Consider the following 22709-nt stretch of genomic DNA (forward strand, 5'->3'; position numbering starts at 1 on the left):
ACATGGCAAAGATGAATGCACATGTATATATTGATTCAATAGATTTATAGCATTTTGAAAAAAAACTTGCTTTATTGGATTTAACTGGATTTATTGCATTTTATGGAGAAAATCAGTTTTTATAATAAATCTATATTTATATTTATTACATAAAGATGTTATGTGTACATTTGTAACAGAAAATATTGTTTTTCATCTTGTCACTTTCTTGGTATAAAAACAAGTTTTTACTGAAATTAGTCAAAATGGATTTATTGGAACCAAACTCTTCATTTTACCTCTACATCCCATACACATAATCCACAGGAGATTACTAAAATACATGATGTGTTTTCCAAGTTATTTACAAATATAAAAATAAAAATCCATTTGTCTGTTTTGAAAATTTTGATCTTGGATATTTTGTAACAACCAAACATAATACTTGCTTGTCTAAATATTTCATGTTTCTAATTTTAGTCAAAACTGTGGTATTAAAAGAAAATATTGTGCCTTGGTATAAAACACATGTAATTTAAAACAACAAAAACTGATTTAAAAAACTGCCTCTAATGTGACCTGAAAGATCATGAGACATACAGAGAAATACACGGTTGATTTAGGAATGACTGCACATATAAAACATCTTGCTTTATCATCACTGAATCTAGTGTCAAAGAGTGTTTCATCTAAGTCACTTTAAAAACAGGAAATATGACAGTGAGCACTATACAACATGAGTCAACATTAGTTGTTGATCCCTGTATGTTGACAATTACCATTAGATGAATTTTTTCACATCATGAGGGAAAAGTCAAAACATAAACAAAAAAGCAACAATGACCTGTATATGACAACTAAAAAAAGACAGTTGATTATACTTTGTGACTACTAGTTTTGCTAGTTTGTCTTCTTGAGCCCAAGCAGCGTGAGTTCATACCTGTTTAATCAAAAAGACAAAAGTTATTTATAACCATCATTACCATATTTACTATTATTCTGTATAAAGTAGCAGAACAATGATTTAAAATTTGTATTGTATAGGAACATGTATAAAAACCTATAAACATAAAAAAAGAAATGGTGGAGTAATGTTTCTGTTTCCTTACCATTCAGTGGAACCCTTGATCAGGTCTATTTCAGACAAATCAACCAGAACCTTTCGAAATAAAGAAAATATTTTAATGGCATACTTAAAAGACAAGTTCGGTATTTTACACTTAAAGCCCTGTTTCAGATTCCTGTTTATGATGAAATGGTTTTGACTGAAATTTGGACATATGATGCTGGCCCGAGAATTTGCGGGTATTTGTTCTATCACCTCCCACCTCTACAATGGCTCTATAGGTGCACTGGAACAATCCTTCCTAAAATGCATTAAACTTTCGTTTACAAAGACGTGAAACTCATCGAGTGTTCAGGGGTGTTCACTGATTATGCTCACACAAAAATCGCTGCAAAAGATGCATTCCAACAGGTTTTATCGTAGTTTTTGTCCAACTCCATTGACTTGTATCAGATGTGCTGTGAGGTACGGTATTACTCCACGCCGGGAACTTTGTTTGTATTCTTGCAATTGGCAAAGGCGGATTATCGCCACCAACTGGGCTGGAGTGTCTATTATTTAAGCTCTCAGCTGAAGAATGTACGGGTGAGAGGCATTTGGAAAAATAGGTCCACAAGTTTACAACAAATGCTAAAACAGCTGTTGAAAAGCATCTTTTGCAGCGATTTTTGTGTGAGCATATCAGTGAACACCCCTGAACACTCGATGAGTTTCACGTCTTTGTAAACGAAAGTTAAATGCATTTAAGGAAGGATTGTTCCTGTGCACCTATACACACATTGTAGAGGTGGGAGGTGATACAACAGAAACCGAATATGTCCAAATTTCAGTCAAAACCGTTCCACCTCATCACAAACAATCCGAAAACAGGGCTTCAAGTGCAAAATACCAAACTTGTCCTTTAAGAAGTGTCCCAATAATCAGGCACCTATAAGCTATCTGTCATGTTGCCAATCCACTTACCATTCCAATCTCCTTTCGCTCTCTTTTGCGAAGCATTCTGTTGTTTTTTACAGCGACGTCCAGTTTTCTGCTTCTTGCTTCCTCCAGCGACACAGGAAACTCAAACCTGAGATAAAGGTTATTAAATGTAAAAAAATATTCTAGAGATGAAAATACTTGGTTGATGACAAAATACACTCACATCTCATTGAAGGCAGGGTTCACAGTCTTCTTTTTAACTTTAGTGCGTTTCCGATTCTTCCATGTTTGATCGGGCAGCAGATATATGCGGACGTAAGTATCGGAGCCGCTCTCACTACAGGCGAACAGGTCCCTATGAAGCCATGACAAAACAAACAGATTGTATTACTTTTTTGGGGTGGTTTCCCAGACAGGGATTAGCTTAAGCCAGGACTAGGCCTTAGTTTAATTATGAAATATAACTAGTTTTAACAAACATGCCTTACTAAAAACATTACTTGTGTGCATTTTGAGGCGAAACAAAGGGCACTGATGTATTTTAAGATATGTCAGTGCAAGATGTTTTCAGTTTGGACAGCTTTTACATTTATTTTATTCTAGGATTAGTCTAATCCCCGTCCGGGAAACCGCCCCTTTAAAGGGGTCATATCATGAAAATCTGACTTTTTCCATGTTTAAGTGCTATAATTGGGTCCCCAGTGCTTCTATCAACCTAGAAAACGTGAAAAAGATCAACCCAGTAACTTTGTTTGGGTAAGCCATTTACTCCAAGCATGTAAAAAATTATGTCGTTCAGATTTCGCCTGTTTTGTGATGTAGGTAGCAAGGCCAATTACAATAATACCGCCCCTTAATCTGCACTATCCGACCACAACACAGCCATTTAGTCCAGAGAGAAAGAAATAGAGAAAAAAATAATTGATTAATAATTGATTAATTGATAAGTAACAACAGGAAGAGGCATCTTCTTATCTTACCTGCAGGTGTTGACAATCACAATAAGTCGCTTCCTCAGGGAGGCGTAACGTAACGTCAGGTCGATCTGTCCAAAGCTGCCCTGATGATTTAGGATGGCCCTGTAATGAACACATTCCCTGAATAGTTAAACCATATTTGGCTATTCAAATTAAAATATTTGACTTAATATTTTTGTAGGACAGCATAGAGTACTGATTGTACTCACTCTGGATATGGGACATTATCTGACAGATCAAAGCGAGAGGAAGCTATCGAGTTTTCTGACAAGAGACTGTTGGAGTCATATCGGCGCATTAGACTGGGCGTGGAGGGCTCAGAAAGACGTCCGTCTGCACCCACTGCAAGGCTTCGTCGGTACGGTGCGTACTCTGCTTGGAGTTCATTAGTGGAGCCAGACGATATAGGTGCGGTCTGTGTTCTTGAGAGTGGGACAGGTGAATTAAATGTTTTTTCTTTCTGGTCAACCTGCACGGGCTGAGATGAAGAAGCGGGAGGTACGGTCTGAGTGCGAGTTTGAGAAGATGAGGCCTGCGTTTGGGTCTGAGGGGGCGGAGTTACGACTTTTGGCTCCAGTTTCTCCAACGTAAGAATCTATTGGGGGGAAGACAGATGTGTAGGCATTGTTAACCAGTACACTAGAAACAAACATTTATGCTAGTCATTATTGTAGTCATATGCTTCCTTAAAGTAAACTAATTTTTCCTTTTATAAACATGTTTTCAAATTATGTACATTCAAATAAGATGAAGACTTCAGTCATATCATTGGCTTTTAATTTTACTTACAGCAGATCACCTCAAGGGGGCAGACTTGTTGAGAATAAATATTAGCCTACTCATTTTACATGTGCAATTTTTCCTCAGAAAATAAATAAATTGTGCAAATCATGATTTACAATTGTATAGTGACATAAAGTGTTTGCTTTTGTGCGAGTTGTCTCACCCTGAGAACAGCTTTCATCTTGATCTGACTATTGGCTCCAGAGCGCTCGAGCAGGAAGCGCTGATCCATCGTCATGTCAGACACATTGAGCAGTCGGACCAATGGAAGAGTAAATTTTCCCAGTAAGCCTTTCTTCTCATTTTCTTTTACCTGAGGTCACGGGTTAACAGTGGAGGAGAGAAAAATTTATTCGATATTTAATACTATGAGGGATTTGAAAGCAAACCAGCCCATTATTGTATCCTCAGGCTAATAATGTATTAAAGTTGTGCATCAGTAATCTTTAACATATGATGATTTTAAGACAGGTTTACCTCTACATTCAACACCTGGCTGTTTACACTGTGAACAAAAAATGTGAAGCATTCTTCATAAACAGGATCTTTTGAGGCAAACACAACCTGTCAAAAGAAAAACACTCCAGCTTTAGATATCTGAGCCACCGTGTTTAAAAACAGGAAAACATTACAATTACATTTCCATTTAATTACAACCTTGCTTTTCTGACTTTGCTGATCTACAGAAATCTCCACAAATGAGTTCGGGTCATTCGTTTTTCTGGTGAGCTGCAATTTAAAAAAAGACAGGTCTGTAGAAGGAAGGTAATATTTGGCACAGTTTTTTTACAATATCTTTTTTAGTTTTGATGAATTAAAACATTTAAGGAATGTGTGGCAGGACATTTTTAGTATACTGTGCCAGATCCAAGGATCCAATAACCTCACAAATGTTTGAATAACAGGTTTGTGAGTCACTGACTTTGAAGCAAAATTATGATTATGAAACTATGAGACCATGAAAAAATCTCAATGTTTTGCTTTTAATTTGCATGAGGACATTTTCGTATCGAGGCCAATGGTGAAAACCAGTTGAACAGGTCGTAACAATTACAAAGAAGCAGAAACTAAATTTGACTTGATCATGTACACAGTTAAACTGATGTAATGTCATCTCTGGAATGTTCAATTTTCCCACACGATGGCTGAAGACGGCATTCCAAGCACATGACACGGAGCATAAGAGGCAAATACCGAAATACTTGTCATGCTATAGTCTCTACAATGAACCTGCCGTTTGATACATTTTACCCAACAGTAGAAAAATAAATACCATTTAAGTCTTTAACAAGACTATCACATCCACAAATGACCACAACCTTATTATTATTGGATTATTACATTATTTAAATTTATACCATGGGTCTGTTGAATGCTGTATTCTGATTGGCTGAGAAATGTGCCGTGGGTATGCATTCATTTCTGATAACCGCACACCTAACTTGTCAAATGTCTTAAAAATAGGCACCAGAGCAATGTTTGTGGTAGCCATGATATAAAAGAAATAGTTGACTCCGGTCCTTTGAATTGTTTGAAAATAATGCACACCCGTGGTGTAACGGCACTCCGGGGGTGTGCATTATTTTCTTATAATTCAATGGCACGTCGTCAATTATTCTTTACAAACACAGTACATCTGACCACTTATCAGTGCTGCTATACTGATTCGAGAAAGGCACCTTAAAGGGACATTCCACTTTATTGAAAATAGGCTCATTTTCCAGTTCCCCTAGAGTTAAACATTTGATTTTTAACGTTTTGAAATCCATTTAGCCAATCTCCGGGTCTGGCCGTACCACTTTTAGCATAGCTTAGCACAATCCATTGAATCTGATTAGACCATTAGCATCACGCTAAAAAATAACTACAGAGTTTGGATATTTTTCCTATTTAAAACACGATCTTCTGTAGTTACATTGTGTACTAAGACCTACAGAAAATTAAAAGTTGCGATTTTCTAGGCAGATATGGCTAGGAACTATACTCTCATTCTGGCGTAATAATCAGTGGCGGAGCCAGAGGGGTGTCCAGGGTGGCACTGGACACCCTTGACATGTCACTGGCCACCCCGTGTGCCACCCCAAATTTAATGCGCTACTTTCACTTAATTGCTATGTTTATTTTCGACGTGCGGCAGCGCAGCACATTGTTAAAAACAAACATTATGAATATTAACCCTCCCTGCTGTCGCGGCGCAAACTCTTTATTTTTCAATCACTGCACAAAGAGACTTGGATTACTCTGCTGATTTTGGACATACAGATATGATTTATACATCATTTAAAACGTTCAAGTGTCATTTTTTGTGTGTCTATAAAAACTGAATGTTGTGCTTTTCACAAAATTAAGAAAAAATACATAATGCGCGTTCTGTTATCTCTCCAAGTGACGTCTTTTCAAAAACGCGTCAGAAAAATTACTGTAACTTAACGAATTTTCATACCATCAGAAGATAAATGTCATGTCTACATAATGCTTGGAATCTCTTTAAAATTATGTAAGTGAAGTCGTACAATGCTAACACGATTTCACCGTATATGCTGGGAGTGTGGTAATTTTCTTGTGGACTGAATAAAGTCTAAGATTGCCAATTCTTTTTACAACAAAACCCAGCACCGTGGTTTCATTCATGACGTGATCTTTATAGGCTACTGTATGATTGTTAATTCGACTGGATTGCCACATTGAACTTGAAAGCGCCACGCGCATATCCGTGCTCGTGCACAGCCAGAGCTTAAATGACTGTTCGCATCTTTTTGGCTTAAACGGACAAATGCTCATATGTCAAAATAGCTGTCTTGGTGATTTTCATACTAAACATTTGGTTACTGTACGTCTTAAACAAATAAATATTTTATTGCATTCGGTCTTAGCAACCTGTTGAAGTCTCTCTGTCATTAAAGTTAAATAAATATCAAAACTTTTGCATCTTCTGTATCTTCGTAAATAAAGATTAATCGAAACATCCTTTGTGTTGAGCTCTACTATTTGAAGTAAGTTTAAGGTTTATCATGGAGTTTAGATTTCCTGATCTTTTGCTTCATTAAAGGGATAGTTCACAAAATAAAAATCCTGTCATCATTTTTACATCCTTATGTTTTTCTAAACCTGTACGTATTTCTTTTAAGTGATAAATGATGGTATGCACACAGCTGTAACCATTGACTTCCATAGTAGGAATAAAAACAACATAATGGAATTCAATGGATATACCATTAATTGTGTGCTTACCATCATTTATCAAAATATCTTCTTTTGTGTTTATTAAAATAAAATACAGGTTTAGAACAACATAAGGGTGGGTGAATGATTACAGAATTTTAATTTTTGGGTGAATCCCTTTAACAGACAGTAAATCAGATGGAAGAAATACAGTAGAAAGATTTAAAATTCACCCTTATTATGTTTACATCTAATGCGATCAAAAGATTCATTTATGCTTTCTTGACACATGGTTACACGACATTTTCTTTTATGGACTATGGACCCCCTAAAGTAGCTTTGGCCACCCCCTGGCCACCCCATTAAAAAAATTCTAGTTCCGCCACTGGTAATAATCAAGAACTTTGCTGCTGTAACATGGATGCAGGAGGCGCAATTATAGCACTGCCCGAAAATAGTCCCCTGCCATTGAAAGTTACTAAGGGGACTATTTTCGGCTGCTGCGTATATATATATATATATATAAGTTTTAAATAGGAAAAATATCCAAACCCTTTGGTTATTTTTTAGCGCGATGCTAATGGTCTAATCAGATTCAATGGATTGTGCTAAGCTATGCTAAAAGTGATAGCGCCAGACCCGAGATCAGCTGAATGGATTCCAAAATTGTAAAAATCAAATGTTTAACTCTAGAGGAGCTGGAAAATTAGTTTATTTTCAAAAGAAAAAGTGGAATGTCCCTTTAACCCCAATTTCTTCCCGGGGGCTGTAGGGATAGATTTTGTGTCCAGTTACTTAAGTAAGTTTAGGGTGGCCCAGTGGGTAGCACTGTTGCCTCAAGGCAAGAATGGACCCGGTTTGAGCACCAGCTAGATCAGGTTGCCTTTCTGTGTGGAGTTGGCATGTTCTTCCTGTGTCAGTTTGGGTTTATTCACGGTACTCCAGTTTCCTCCCACAGGCCAAAAACATGCAGGTCAGGTAAACTGGAGATGTCAAATTACTCCTCCCCCAACCTGTTTATGGATCAACTTGTGTATGGACTAACCAGTTCTTTGGAATGGCATTAAAAATATACAAACAAACTAAGGCAAGTTCATATGACTTCAAGTCAGAAGGTATCACCAACTGCATTAAGAATAGTGGTGAAATATTTGTAACAGGCCCCTTTTGATTGGCCCCAAATTTTAGGATCACAAGGATCACTTTTTTGAACATTAAACATAAACTTTTTTATGCCGTTGTCACTTTATGTTTTCCAGCACCAATACAGTGTTACAGTACATGGACAGCAAATACAGTGATGGATTGACACTCTCCTGCAGTCATTTCGTGCTCACACAACCACATCTCATGCAAATTTCTCTACCTCATTTCACAGAACTAGACTGGGCATTCCAGTTTACACCTCTTCACAATATTATTTAAATAAACAGCGGAGCCATTGCCAGCCTTCCACCAAAAGCACAACTCACGCCAACAACACAGGCAATTTTACCTGCACTACTTTAAAGGGTTCACCCAAAAATGCAAATTTCTTTCATCATTTACTCACGCTCATGTTGTTCCAAACCTGTATGCGTCTCCCCATTCTAATGAACACAATAGAAGACATCCTGATAAATACACAGTTGACGGTACATAGTAGCAATGGGTACCATTAACTGTGTTATTTATTAAAAAATCTTGTTTTGTGTTCAACAAAATAAAGAAACTCACACAGGTTCAAAACAAACTCGAGGGTCAGCCAATGATGACAGAATTTTCATCTCTTTTAAGTTTAAAGGGACACTTCACCCATTTGCATTAAGCTTTGTATAGTTAGAACCCCAGTCATGTTTTTGAATGGTTGTGCATCATTTCCTCAGTTTCCGCTGAGACAGGAGAAATTCGGTGTTGCACTTCCTTCTTTAAATGATGTAAAAAATTATCATTTTGCATCATTGAAAGCAGGCAGTCCAATATCTTTGTTGAGGAGGTAAGACTACAAACACCCCTTTTCTCTGTCAAATAGGCACCAAATTCAAAATACATGTTACATTTCGACTACAAATATGACGCACTTTCAATAAAGATTAATGTTTCTATGAGTGAAATGCTCCTTTAAAGGCATTTTTGAGGTAATTGTGTAAAATTGTGTTTAGGCCTGACTTTTTAAAACTAGCACATTAAAATTATTTTAAAATGACTTTTTAAACAGACTAAGAAATGATGGCAAACTGTGTACAGTAGATGTGTTACATGTACATCAAGTTCCAGAGGCGGACAGAGTACACAGCTTCATTACTTAAGTAAAAGTACAGATACCCCTTCCTAAATTTTACTCAAGTACAAGTAAAAGTACTGCAGTCAGATGTCTACTAAGTACTACTACTTTTACTAAGTAAAAGTACTGAAGTACTTGTTTTTATCAAGAGTAATTTTTTAAAAATATTGCATTACTACTGCCACAGTGCACGTTGAACCACGTGAGATGATTGACAGCTGTAGCTACAGCAAATGATAGAGCTCTGAAGTCAAGTCTGATGCAAATCAGGAAAAGGATACACACGTTCGCTGATTGAGCTCTTCAGATCACATAATTCAGTGGAAAATGAATAGAAATCTTATTCTGCATGACTAAATATTTTACTAACATGTGATAATTAATCATTATTTCCAGAGGCGGACACTACTTGAGTACTTTGAGTAAATTTTGCAAGCATCTGTGCTTTATCAGAGTGTTTGTCTTGGGAAAAAATTAACTTTACTAAAAAATGTTCACTACATTCTAAAGCATATAATTATACTGTGTATTCCTTTTATATTGCATATTAAAATTGATTTAATTCCTAATTACATAAAAATTCATTTTTACTTAAGTAGAATTTTTTTTACTTATATTTAATTTGTTGGTGTTGGTACAACCATTGTACTTATATTTAATTTTCTGTATATTTTATGTATTTGAACACAAATAAACCGGAGAAGATGAGAATGAATGTTTTATGAGTGATGATTTCTATTCAAAATAACAAACGTTACAGATTAAATATTTTGCACTCCTGGCATAAATTAAATAATTAATGTCACTGCAAACCAGTTTAATCATAAACAGTGCTCATATAAGCTGGATTCCTAAACCCGTTTTGTGATGCCAAGTTTGCCTAGATCAAGTAAGAGTGTGATGTTTTGACGATCCCTGTGATCCCTGCCGCTCAAGGGGTTGAATTTTTGTAGGCGGTGATGAAGTTTTGTTTTAGTAAACATAGCAAACACTTGAAGCGAAAACTATCATTAACTTTTTCAGAATATTGAAATAGTCTGGCGAGATGGGGCCACGGGTTGGCACATTCCCGGGATGGACCTTCATCCATTGTGCTGAAGGTGACTGCTGATAGGCTGTCCCAATCAGTGTCGCATGCACAATCCAATCACGTTTAAGAGAGGGAAACAAAAAATTGAGGGTTTTCCTTTTTTTTTTAGAAGTAACGGGTACTTATGGTTATGGATAGAAATGTAGTGGAGTGAAGAGTACAATATTTGCTTCTCAAATGTACTTGGGTAAAGTCATGAGTACTCCTTAAAAATGATACTCAAGTGAAGTAAAGATCCCTCAAAATTGTACTTAAGTACTGTACTCAAGTAAATGTACTCCGTTTCTGTCCTGTTCTGTCCAGTTCTTACCCGAGTCTCTTTGGCCGGTTTCCCATGCTTTTCATTATGAGTGAATTCTCGCTGGTCTTTCTGAAGACAGGAAAAAGAACAACAATGAAAATATATTAAAAAAAAACAATATCATAGAAACAGAGTAAAACATTTGTGGTATGAAAGGCTGACAGCCTTGAAACATATTGTACACTCACAGGCAGATTGGAGGCACTGTCCAGATACACAGAAAGCATTGCACAAGCGAGGCCGTCATGGGTCTGAAAGGTAAAAATAAAGAAATTAGAGAAGGCGGCATTGCAGAATTTAAATATTCAATCCAAAACTGATTTAGATTTATGTTCATGTTTACATAGCACTCATTTTGTATGAAAACACAACATTTTAACTGTAACACTTTATATTTGTTAATATAAGTAAGTTCATTAGCTAACACCAACAAACACAGAGCAATATCATTTTTCAACATTCACTAACTTACTTTATTAAAGTTAGTTAATGCCAATACAATGGTTCATGATAGTTCACTGTGCATTATCTAACGTTAATTGTTACAACTTTTGATATTAACTAATGTAAACAAATACAAACTTATTGTAAAATGTTACCATTTTAACTGTAATCCAGCATAAGAATTTATACAATGTAGTATCCTAATAAAGAGATTAAGAAATAATTTATGAACACCAAACGCAAATTCAACAATTTGCGCGAATAGATTACATACAAACGCTGCGTCCGAAAACTCAAGGCAGTGACTCGTTGCCTCGCTGCCTCATGAGGAAATGACTTCGGAGGCATGAAGGCAGCTCAGAGAAAGACTTTCGGACACACTTAAAAGGCAGCGTTTGAAGTTTGAAATTTAAACAGAGAGCGTTTTTGTGATAACTAATCACATATTTGAAAACTACAATACTAATTTCTCCCTAGAAATGCAATTAAAAGGTGTAAAAAGTGAAAAACTACCTTTATTTACACTAAATTGGTGGTCCAGTCGCATCCTTGGCCGCCATTTTATTTTTTCGAACTCGACCAGGCTCGACCAATCACATTCTTAATGTACGTCCACGCATAGGTATCTCAGGAGACCAAACATTGAATTCAGACATGCCTTGATGCCTTTCTGCCTTGGAAAGCTGCCTCAGAAGGCAGCAATTTAGAGTTTTCAGACGCAGCCAAAGTCAATGCAAAGACGCAAACTTGAAGCAAATGACGCGAATTGGGCTGGGCGATTGCAGCGAAAACATTCTACAGAAAAGGTGGAATTTGGGTGATGGAAATTTGCTTAAATGAACTACCCAAAACTTCTTTAATAGCATTAATTAACTTGTCAAATCTATGAATCCGCAAAACGGGGATCTATTTTTAACTTTTTAATAAATTTTAATAAAGAATCCATGAGTCATTTATTTGTCATTTGTGTTACCTGTGATTTAAACAACATTTATTTAAAAGTTGAATAGAGGAATGATAACAGCAAAAAATTATTGATTATTAATATTTGTTTAATTAAATTCTTCATCTTTACCCAGCATTGTATGAAATTATTTGATTCTCAGTTTTACTTTTTTCTTTAAAACCAACAAAAACAAAAATATTAAACCAAAAAGGCTTTGATGCAAAGACTGAAATATCAACAATGTCTTACATCCCATATCAACAACAAAATATTCCTAGAAAGTACAAGAAAATACATTCATAACACCAAAACTTGGTTTAACACCAATGGCACAATATAACACCAATGACACAATGTAACACCAATGACAAAATTAGAATATAATAATAGATAATGAATATGATAAAACTTATAAACTTTCATAAAATTTACCATCTTGTTTTGTTTTTATGCTTTATGTTGGTCAGTTAAAGGAATAGTGCTTAGGTAGTACTCATTACAAAAGTAACACTAATGACGGTAACACCAATGATGGTAACACCAATGACAATTTACAGAAATAAACTAATATTTTAACAAAATGGCTGCCATTAGCCATGTGCCATTTCATCAGTGATGTAACAATCACATACTTATTCAGTATAATGTATTTTTATGTAAAGATCTTAACACTCCCAGCTATAAAAAAAGAGTAACACTAATGACATCCAAAAAATCTTCTCTCAAAATTCTTAGATATATCATGATATTTTAGACAAATAAGGTAAGACATCTCACAAACCTTTTGCCTTCCTCCACTGCACTTCTTTCACTGACCTTTTGACCCATGAAAAACTTCAAATAGCTGATGCATTGTTTCAAAATAAAAGTGTTTTGGGTAGGGAAACACCAATGATTTATTTGCTATTATTAATATTAATAGTGTATTTTTACCATTTCAGTGTTGCAGTAAATCCATACAGGGTTAAAGGTAAATGTACATTTGATTTGTTTATAAAAAACATGGTTTTAAATAATAAGTACACAGTTCAACTTCCATGTATGATCAAAGGGACAAGGCAATTTTCAGAACCAGACATTTAAAAAAAAAGTTAAAAAAAAAAGAAAAAAAGAAAATTAAATAAATAAACTATCTTATCATTTTAAGGACATTCTATATTTATTAAATATATATCATTATGGGATTATTGGGTCAAATTAAATGATTAAGGGGTCTGCAAAAGAATGAATGACCCACATACGCTATTTGCCTCAAACGCAAGTTGAAAATATTCACATAAAGTGAAAAATTAGCATAAAACAAAGTTCATATAGAGCGAGAACCCGATGCATCGCATTTGTTGTGTACGCAGTATGAGACTTTTGCACAGTACTCTATGTGTATATATGCAAGAAAAAATCAATACAAGCTTACCTCCTTTAATAGTTCTTGCTTTGTGTGGAGAGACAACCACTGCAATTTCAAATGTAGCTCACCACTCTCAATGTCCTCCAAGGTTAACCACTGTGACAGAGTAATTGTGTGCCGAATTAAACAGGGAAAAAACTACAAAAACATGGCATTCTCATCCCGTACAACTATTCTACATATCCAAAACAACATATGAAGAGTTTGGTTCCAAAACGCGATAAACGCCATTTTTGAAAAAAATGAGTTACTGCCAAAATCAGTATTATATCAGGTCAGTAGTTAAAAGTAAATTCCTAATTTTACGAAAAATCCAATATACGCCGTGTTATTCTGTCATCTTTTCTCCCTTTTTTTCCAAAATGCGACAAACGCCACTCCTCCTTTTCTACAGAACGCTATAAATCCATTCCTGATATTACAGCCCACCAGTCACGCAATGTAAACAAACAATGGCGGAGCGCCGAGTACACGGAGTCCTAGTTTTCCTCATCTACTTTGTACTTCGTGATCAACAAAGAAAACAAAATAATACTTTAATTGCATTGCTAAACCTGTGATGGTTTTCTGTGACGGGAAAGAAACGTAAGCCATCAACATCTAATAATTTCCGCGAGAGGCACTCGGTTGCTTGTTCTCCAGACAGCATCAAGCTTCTCATGCTAACACATTGACCCCAGAGGATCTTATGAAAACTTTACATTATTTTACTCAAAGTCAACGAAAATCGAGCGGGACCAAAACATTTTACAGCTGATCGCTGTGAAAATGTAAAGAGACGACGTCAACTATAACCGCAGCAATGTGTTCTTAATATAACAAAGTAACTTTTAAGTGTTTTGGTTAATGCCATTAATGTTTATTTTTTAATCATTGTATACCACTAGTCAACTAAATAAATATAAAATGGTAAAGATGAATGCACATTTATACATTGATTTAATAGATTTATAGCATGTTGAAATAAAAAACTGTCATGGATTTATTGCATTTTGTGGAAAAAATAATTAGTTTTTACAATAAATCTTTGAAAATCAAGTTATGGATTTGAATGTCTTATGTTTTTATAACCTAAAGATGCTATGTGAAAGTTTGTAAAAGAAAATAGTGGTTTTCATTTTGTCACTTTCTTAGTATAGAAAACACGTTTTTACCGAAATTTGTCAAAATGGATTTATTGCGTTTTGGAACCAAACTCTTCATATATACTATAACATAATAACTTGGCCATGGCAAAAACATGACCCTGGCGGTTTTTAATTTGTTGATTATTATAGTTTGTGTTTGTACAAAGATACATTCACAATATCAGGTACAACTTAATAAAGGTAAGCTCACCTCATCTATCTCCCTCTCTTTCTTCACCTCCCCAGTATCCAGACTGTACCTGTGGAAAACAATCCTCAGGGAATCAAATATTGTCCAAATGCTAACCAAAATTTTACACAAAAACTTTTTTTTTTACATTTTAATGTACTTGAAGACTAACACAATACACGTCTTACCTGCCCAAAAAGTCATCAGCATCTGTGTCTTCATCATACAGTTCGATCTCCAATTCTTGTCCAGGAGCTTCATGAATGACAAACTATTAAAAGCAAACGTTATAAGAAAGGATTTCATTTTTCCCATCTGAATTGAGCAGTGTTTGTTTTAGACAGAAAAGTTAACATCAGCAGTTACCTCATAAACTTGATTCCAGCGTGGATTCAAGGTCTCTTTGATGGTCTTCGTTTTGAACTGCTTGTTTCCGACCCTCAGTATGGTATATGGATCTGACTTGCCCTTCACCAGTCCCATCATATGTGTATCTTTGGCTACAAGATTTCGGGCCTCCAGAACATGAACTCGTACTACACCCTAAAGACAACAAAGTTCACATGGTGATGAAATTTAGGAAATCATGTAAGCAGAGCATCTTAAAGCTGAAGAACTGGACAATATGTTAAAATTAAAAAATTAAAAAATCCAAAAATATCAATACTATAGCAGTTATGGTAATAATTTTAGTTTAAAAATAAAAATGGGAATGAAACAGACACAGGCTTACTCGAGGCAGTGGAAACCTCATCTGATCAACCTTGACTTGATCAATCAATGGGAAGCACATCCGATTGGGCAAAACCATGAGAGAGGCGATGACGTCCACAATAGCTGATTCTGACAAATGACTAGAAAGTAAACAGAGATTCAATACATTATTATTCAGGTATTAGAATGCTGGAGGCGTTTTTGCTACAAGCTGAATTTGCATGACAACACTTCCTGTTGTCAAGCACTTCTGAAGGTACTGGTGGCTCTACAACAGCTTAATGTTCATGTAATGTATTCTAACTGCCATCTACTAGCATAAAACAAATGCATGTCAATACAAACTAAAGGGATAGTAAATAACTTATTTCCTAAAATCTATTACCGTACATACCTAAATGCTGGACTATCCAAAACATTCGTCATTCCGGTCCAGTTTACTTGAAGAGTCTGAAAATGTCATTTCAGAAACAACAGAGAAGTGTTGATAACAATTTCATGACACATTTATTATGTTTCACTTCAGTACAACCAGTTGCATTCCAAAAAAAAAAAAAAACAATACTTATACTCACTGGTCGACGAATAAAAAACATGGTGACTCCACCTACAAGGGGTGACTGGCCAATAAGAGGCTCAAGAATTACACGTAGCATCCCCTGAAGCTGAAAGAAAAAGAAAATAGATTCTCAATGAAATCAATGCTGTTCGCCATTTAGTTATTCAGTTTACACACTCTTGACATCAAAATTTGTCCCTAAAAAAGCACCAAATTCTGATTCTTGCAGGTGCACACAGGTTTTCTTTGTTATAAGATTAAGAGGAGGACAAACAACTCTGAAATGTCAATTACTAAAAATAATACCCTTTAAGCATTAGTGTTTACACTTAAAATTTTTATTCACTAACCTGAAGTCCTTTGACTCCAACTTTGAGGGCTGGTTTAACATCAGCATCAATGTCAACATCTGCCTCGTAACTAGATCAGAGAACAACTTTGACTTAAAACATAGAAATTATATGATTTAATGATGCTTACAGCAGAATAGTATAACACTTGAAAGTATAACACTCTGGTCATTCACAATTTGGAGTTAAGAAAAACATATTTAAACTTTAATTTTTATGTTTTTTTAACTAGCCAGGATTGCACAGGACGATCTATTTTTCTTATTTCTTTCTTTCTTTCTTTTCTTTTAAACGCCATACCAGCTTCTAAGGCTATATTCATGGCGAGAATAAAGTATAATTAAATAAAGGAAGACTAGAAAAGATGTTTAAATTTTATTTCCACTAAAAATCTTAAAACCATGTTTGGATTCACTTGATTAAAAACCTTCTCAAAAGTATCAACAGAGTAAAAAAGGATTCTCACAGGGGCAGATGTAATACAATCTAGAAGGATATGTTTAATGGACAATGGATTTTGACAAGATGAACATTTTGGATGATTTTCTCCTGAGAGTAAAAATGTATGTGTCATTTTTAAATGTCCTTTTATGCATCTTGTATTAAATGACTTGATTCCAACGATTATCAAAATAGGAATTATGTTTTTTTTCTCACATCAGGATTTAATTCATGCAACTTATTTAGACATGGATCCCATTCTGATTCATTTATTTCTGATGTATTCATTAATCGTTTGTTTTAAGTCTGTAAAAGGTATAGAACACTTTATTGATTCTGTGGATAGTGCTTCTTTTGCTGCATTGTCCGCTTTCTCATTTCCAGCAATTCCTGAGTGTCCAGGTACCCAGCAGAAGTAGATGTTAAATTTAACGAAGATCTTGACTATTGTTGGATGATCAGATTTTCATACTTTCCCGTGAATCCAGGAATGATTTTGAGTCATTCATTATTAAGAATTTCTTCTGTGAAGACGTTTCAATAAAATTTAATGCCAACAATAAAGCGCTTGCTTCGGCTGTGAAGATTGAACTTTGATCTGGAATACGTATTCCTTGATGTAGTTCATTCGTTGCAAAAGCTGGTTTTATATCTCTTTTTCAATCTAAAAATACTGTATAATTATATATTTTTGGAATTCTATGACTTATAGTCAGTGCTGTGTATTGTTTGACACTGTAAATGTACATTGTATGATATTTGATGTGTATTAATAATATCTAATATAACCTTTAGGTTTAATCATATATCAATTTAAAGACTACATCTGTGAAAAGCATAGAGTATATTAAACTGCAGTTATAAATGAGTCAGCAAGAGAGAGATAACAAAATGACATTTTGTTGCAAAACTTACAAGATGTTAAAGTCAAGAATGACCTCCCTTTTGTCCACCTCATGCGTGTACACCCGAACTCCTGTAATAGTTGGTGCCTGAAACACAAAACACATCAGTGTAATTTCAGACAGAAGTACTATATCATCTACTTTATCATAATAAAGAATACACTGACGCAACAATGTTAACCCAGTTACCCTAAAAAAATTTACACAAAGAAAAATAGCAAAAGCACAGTCTGCAAGTATTGAAACTGAGATATACATAATCTAAAAGTTGAATTAATTTCCATTGACGTATGGTTTGTTAGGAAAAAGATAGGACAATATTTGGCCAAGATACCAGATTTGAACATCTGAAAACTGTTGGAGCACAAAAAATCTAAATATTGAGGAAAATCTCCTCTAAATTTGCCCTAATTAAGTTGTTAGCAACTGCATCCACTTACAAAAATCATGTTTTTCCTACAAATATGCAGATTAAGTCTTTGTGGTCCAGGGTCATATATGAGTTTCCAACAACATGAAGATGAGTAAATGATGACTAAAATGTTTTGTGAACACCTCCTTTATGTGACTGACTATGATAGAATTATACCTTCTGTCCCATGTGGACTTTGGTAAAGGTGAAGGTATTCAGATGATTGCTGGATGATCTTACGGATGGCTGAATATTTTCAATAAGAAGCTTTTCCATGTACATTCCGAAAAATGGCCATGCCTGCTGAAGAATCTGCAATAAACAAACACATTTTGTTTATTGCTGTAATCAAAACACAAAAAATTACCATTTGTAAGCTCTCATTCAAAAACATTCATAAAAAAACATACCTTGTTAATCCAAGCAGCTTTCTCAACATCTGCAAAGTTAATCTATTGGGGGGAAAGGAACAAGGGACAATTCGCTTCAGTATGATGAAAGACAACGCACATTGCCTAAATAAATCTACTGTGAAGTTATTTCATTGAATCTTAATTCTGTTCCACTTGACAGGATTTCATTCCGTTCACAAGAGTTATTTGAACTCAAAATTAGCAGATCCTTAGGGAAATGTCAGGTTTACACATGTTTTGAAGAAATTGAATGGTGCCGTCCGTGGATGCCTCTGGCTATCAACTACATCGAGATTAACTGATACGATTACTCACGTGACTTCTGTGCTATTTTAGACGGAAGAAAATAAGCAACCAAACACCTGAGGCGATTTTTAAATAGCTTTTTACCACACAGGGTTAAGCATTGGAGTTTGGGAACTGCAGTTTTATGCAGATATTTATATATATACTCATTTCAACTCGACTACTTTATTAAGGGTGTGTCAGTTTCTCAAGTCATTACACAATCTTAGAAATCTTTTAAAAGGCTTGGCATTTTAATGAACAAACTCAGGTTGACACCTTTGTGTGTGATGTTCCCAAAGCAACAGTACGTGTAGCCACACCTCTGACAATTCACAACAATGTATTGTTTTGATACCAGGCAGTATGCATGTAATGTATTTCTAAACTATACATTTTAAATGCACTAACAAATACTATTCTACCAGTCTGCATCTTCACTTTTAGATAATGATTTACAATTTAACTACCATTGTATCCAGAATGTAATGAGGGTGTTTTATGGTAAAGTGGGACACTTCATGTCAATTAATTACCAGACATATTTGTCACACTTTCCCCAAATCACCCTATATGGGCTTAGTATAGGGACCAAGACCCACCCAAGCTGGCATGTTCATAGCCTTCAATTCAGTTTTGATCACGTCCTTCTCGTTTTTCAAGAAGTCAATGGCTGTGTCGATCCTCTGATCTTTCCATTTGCGGTTCTTCTTCCATATGGTCCACATCAGCATAATGAGAATAATCCAGCTGACACTGAGTCCCAGAGAGCCGGTCAGATATATGGGATAACAGAGGACAATCGCTTTCATCATGAACATCAGAAACTCCATGATCATCTGATTGACATCTGTTGCACTGAATCCTGCAGGAGGACTTGAGGTCAGTTGACCCTCTTCGACCGCAGCACTCATGTTTACGGAGGCTGGTCTGGTGTAAATGTTTCAACCAGATCTGATACAGAAGTGAGAGTCTGAATTGCTCAGAGATGCATTACTCTCCGTATATCGTTGTCTTGTGGTTTCTGTCAAAGTAAATCCAACTAAAAACGCCAAAGCCAACTATCGGATGTGAGGGTAAACAAACCAAACATCGACCGGTGCTCAGCATCATCTCAGGTAATCCATATCGCGTAGTTGTTCTCCATTGAAATAGCTGGAACTGTGATTTTGGACGCACTCTTGTCAGTTTTTGTGAACTTCCGTGTTTCCCCATCCATCGCCCTTTTTACCTGACGGGGAGGTAGACACGCCTAAATTCCACCCTTTTTAGTTTGTGACTGACTGCATGAGACTCATAGTTGACAGACAGGACTGTCTTGCATCGAGATCAAACAATCGCAGATTTAAAGTAATGTGTGCGTTAAAGTGTAAGAAACCCCATTCATTAGAATCAGATATGAGTTATTTGGATCCTCAACCGAGATTTTTGAAACTAACTATGTTTAATGCGTAAAAAAGTGATTTTAGGATAATCATTTACTGACCGTAAACGTACTCAAATGTGTTACAGAGTTAACAGTTTCCCCAGCCACCCAAATTTACGCAAATAATTTAAAATTTGTTAATTGAAGACTGTTTATGTTGCGCCACCTTGTGAAAATGTAACGTCATTACAGTGCAACAACACGCATACGGTGTTGATTGTTTTTATAGAGCGCCTCCCAACACAAAGGCACAGATGTCAAAATCTAAAAATAGTAAAGCGATCAAAGTGATTAATATATGCTCCTCCTTTAACATTTTCACATAATATTACAAGTAAAATATAATAAATGTTGCTGACCTATGAATTTTCTGTATTCAAATTCCATTGGAATATCCTTTGGAATGGTATAATATAATGTATATCTATTTCTAAAATGTATATCTAACTATGTACCCTCTTGTTTTTTTCTTCTTTCTTTCTTGTCTTTTCTTCTTCTTGTTCCTTCTTGTTGAGGCATGTGAATTGTTTCTGTTATATGATATATGGCACTGTACATGCTATCTCACAAAGGCACAGAAAAAGAATAAAACAGTAATAAGAAATCTAGTTGGAAATAGGATGAAAACACTGCGAGAAGATATATGTTTTAAGTTGTTAAGTTGATAGCGATCTTTTAACAGACAGTGGTTCATTCTACGGAAATGTCCATCTTTCTGTCCCTAGCCTTTACAGAAATATTACACTTGAAAAACACTTTAGGGTTAAAAAATGACACAATATGTTATTTGAACAATTACACCTTCTTGAGCCATCAATGTAGCAATATTTGATTTTTATTTATTAATTAAACTGCCAAGCACCAAAGAAGTGCTCGTCCCCACAGTCATGTACAGAGCGAAAATGATTTATTTTGAGATCAAAATCAGTCTTTTCTTCCATTTAAAATACAATAATGTGTCCATAACTATCAAATATATGATGTAAATTACATTAAAAACAAAATGCTAAATAAATATTATAAAATATATAATGAAAGTAGTGGTCCCCTGGAGTTGTGTCACTGGTGTTACCGTTTAACAAAAAAAAACTCTTATTTTTTTTAAATTAAAATCACACTGATGACATCACTTGACTTCCTTCTTTCAATTTTCTGGAGATCTATGAAGAGAAGCCAATGGTAAGTCCACTGTCTCTTTTCAGTTATCAGAAATCTTCTCATTTATCTCATGATTTCATATGAGGCTTTTAGTTTAAGTCACTGGTATGACCTCCTTTATTGTTTGGGAATTACGAAAAACTAGAATACAAATGGATTAAACTACTTAATTTAGTGAGTATACAATGATTGACAACATGTGGTTGATACTTTGCAGCAGCAATTTTGTAAAAAGCAGTTTTCATGAAAATTGACACAGGTATTACTGTCACTGGTGTTACCTTCCTTATGGATCAGTAACACCAGTGACTGTTGATTTGATGTGTCACTGGTGTTACTGTGGTTTTTTTTTCTTTAACATTAAATAAAATCTTTAACATTTGACATGATGATAATTTTAAATTCATTTAATTATGCTAAACTTAAGAATTAAGCTTTAAAGCTGAAAAAAAAATAAAATAATATTTCATAAACACCTTTAATATTGCTAAAGAAGTAAGGTAACACCAGTGACAAAAATATGGTTTATGCAGTCTTTAAGTACATGCACACGAAAAATGAAAAAAATCATTAAGCTGTCATTTATGTATACTCATAATGTGGTCTAAGTTTAAGTGTTAGAAAAAGAAATCAATTTTAAGACATCTTGCCATACCTAAAGTGGACATTTCTGTAGAATGACCCATTTGTGTATTAGGCTACTTTCTTTTTTGTCAGCCAAACCCCCTTGACCTAAATTATTTAACTTACTTGAAGTACCACCTGAGATTTTAAGAAAACAAATCTGAATTAGTGTTGTGTAATGGCCACATTACATTCATATTAAACAAATAAAATATATATTTTTGATAGTAAGTGTTTTATTTAGATTTGTTCATTTTAAAATTATATATTTAAATTTTATGAGTAAATTGTTTTTCATCAACTCACCACACCTCTGCAATTTTCTCGCAAACCACCAAGGGAAACCCAGTTTGGGAAACTTTAGTCTTTACTAAAGACTGATTTCGCGTACAAAGGATCTTGATAATTCGGTAATGTTGACATTATTTGTGTTAAACACAAAATAAGACAAAAACATTTTGTCAGAAGTGGGATTCGAACCCACGCCTCCATTCGGAGACCAGAAGACCCATGTTACTTTGGGAAGGTTTGAACCTTGAGTCTGGCGCCTTAGACCACTCGGCCATCCTGACAACTGACAAAGTTCTGAAAACACATACACTATCTACATAAATTACAATGGGTTATTTTCAATTATATGACAGAATTATAACAGATATAGAACTGTTAAGTAGTATACATATTTTTAAAAGGTAGACTTTGCCTGTTTACTCGACATTGTCACAAGAATTAAAAGATCTGGACGAATCAAAAGAGAACTATTAA

The 22709-nt window shown here is 34.9% G+C and overlaps 1 protein-coding gene and 1 non-coding gene across 2 annotated transcripts; both read right to left on the reverse strand.

The window, feature by feature from the left end:
* Positions 1–236: 236 nt before the first annotated feature.
* esyt3 (extended synaptotagmin-like protein 3) lies at positions 237–19987 on the reverse strand. Its single transcript, XM_055216378.2, has 23 exons — positions 19339–19987; positions 18449–18490; positions 18216–18350; positions 17637–17713; positions 16281–16350; positions 15947–16036; positions 15766–15821; positions 15391–15511; positions 15024–15200; positions 14846–14928; positions 14679–14727; positions 13347–13436; positions 10731–10793; positions 10552–10611; positions 4384–4455; positions 4204–4290; positions 3890–4039; positions 3153–3538; positions 2947–3045; positions 2190–2321; positions 2009–2114; positions 1089–1138; positions 237–919 (listed from the first exon to the last, which is right to left on the reverse strand). The coding sequence occupies exons 1-23, from the start codon at positions 19648–19650 to the stop codon at positions 880–882; spliced, it is 2547 nt and encodes an 848-aa protein (XP_055072353.2). The 5' UTR covers positions 19651–19987; the 3' UTR covers positions 237–879.
* Positions 19988–22403: 2416 nt separating this feature from the next.
* trnal-caa (transfer RNA leucine (anticodon CAA)) lies at positions 22404–22516 on the reverse strand. The gene is made up of 2 exons: positions 22479–22516; positions 22404–22449 (listed from the first exon to the last, which is right to left on the reverse strand). It is a non-coding gene; the product is annotated as a tRNA-Leu (tRNA).
* Between the last annotated feature and the right edge of the window lie 193 nt (positions 22517–22709).

This window comes from Misgurnus anguillicaudatus, chromosome 17, assembly GCF_027580225.2.
Source record: "Misgurnus anguillicaudatus chromosome 17, ASM2758022v2, whole genome shotgun sequence".
Taxonomy (NCBI): Eukaryota; Metazoa; Chordata; class Actinopteri; order Cypriniformes; family Cobitidae; genus Misgurnus; species Misgurnus anguillicaudatus.

What these genes read in the sequence shown, in the direction of transcription:
- esyt3 (XM_055216378.2), bottom strand. Translation starts at nt 19,650, where the DNA reads ATGAGTGCTGCGGTCGAAGAGGGTCAACTGACCTCAAGTCCTCCTGCA. An exon ending in TGAGGTTTCCACTGCCTCGA is followed by an intron (nt 15,201 to 15,390) that starts GTAAGCCTGTGT and finishes TGTTGTCTTTAG; the next exon opens with GGTGTAGTACGAGTTCATGT. An exon ending in GCTGATGACTTTTTGGGCAG is followed by an intron (nt 14,728 to 14,845) that starts GTAAGACGTGTA and finishes TGTTTTCCACAG; the next exon opens with GTACAGTCTGGATACTGGGG.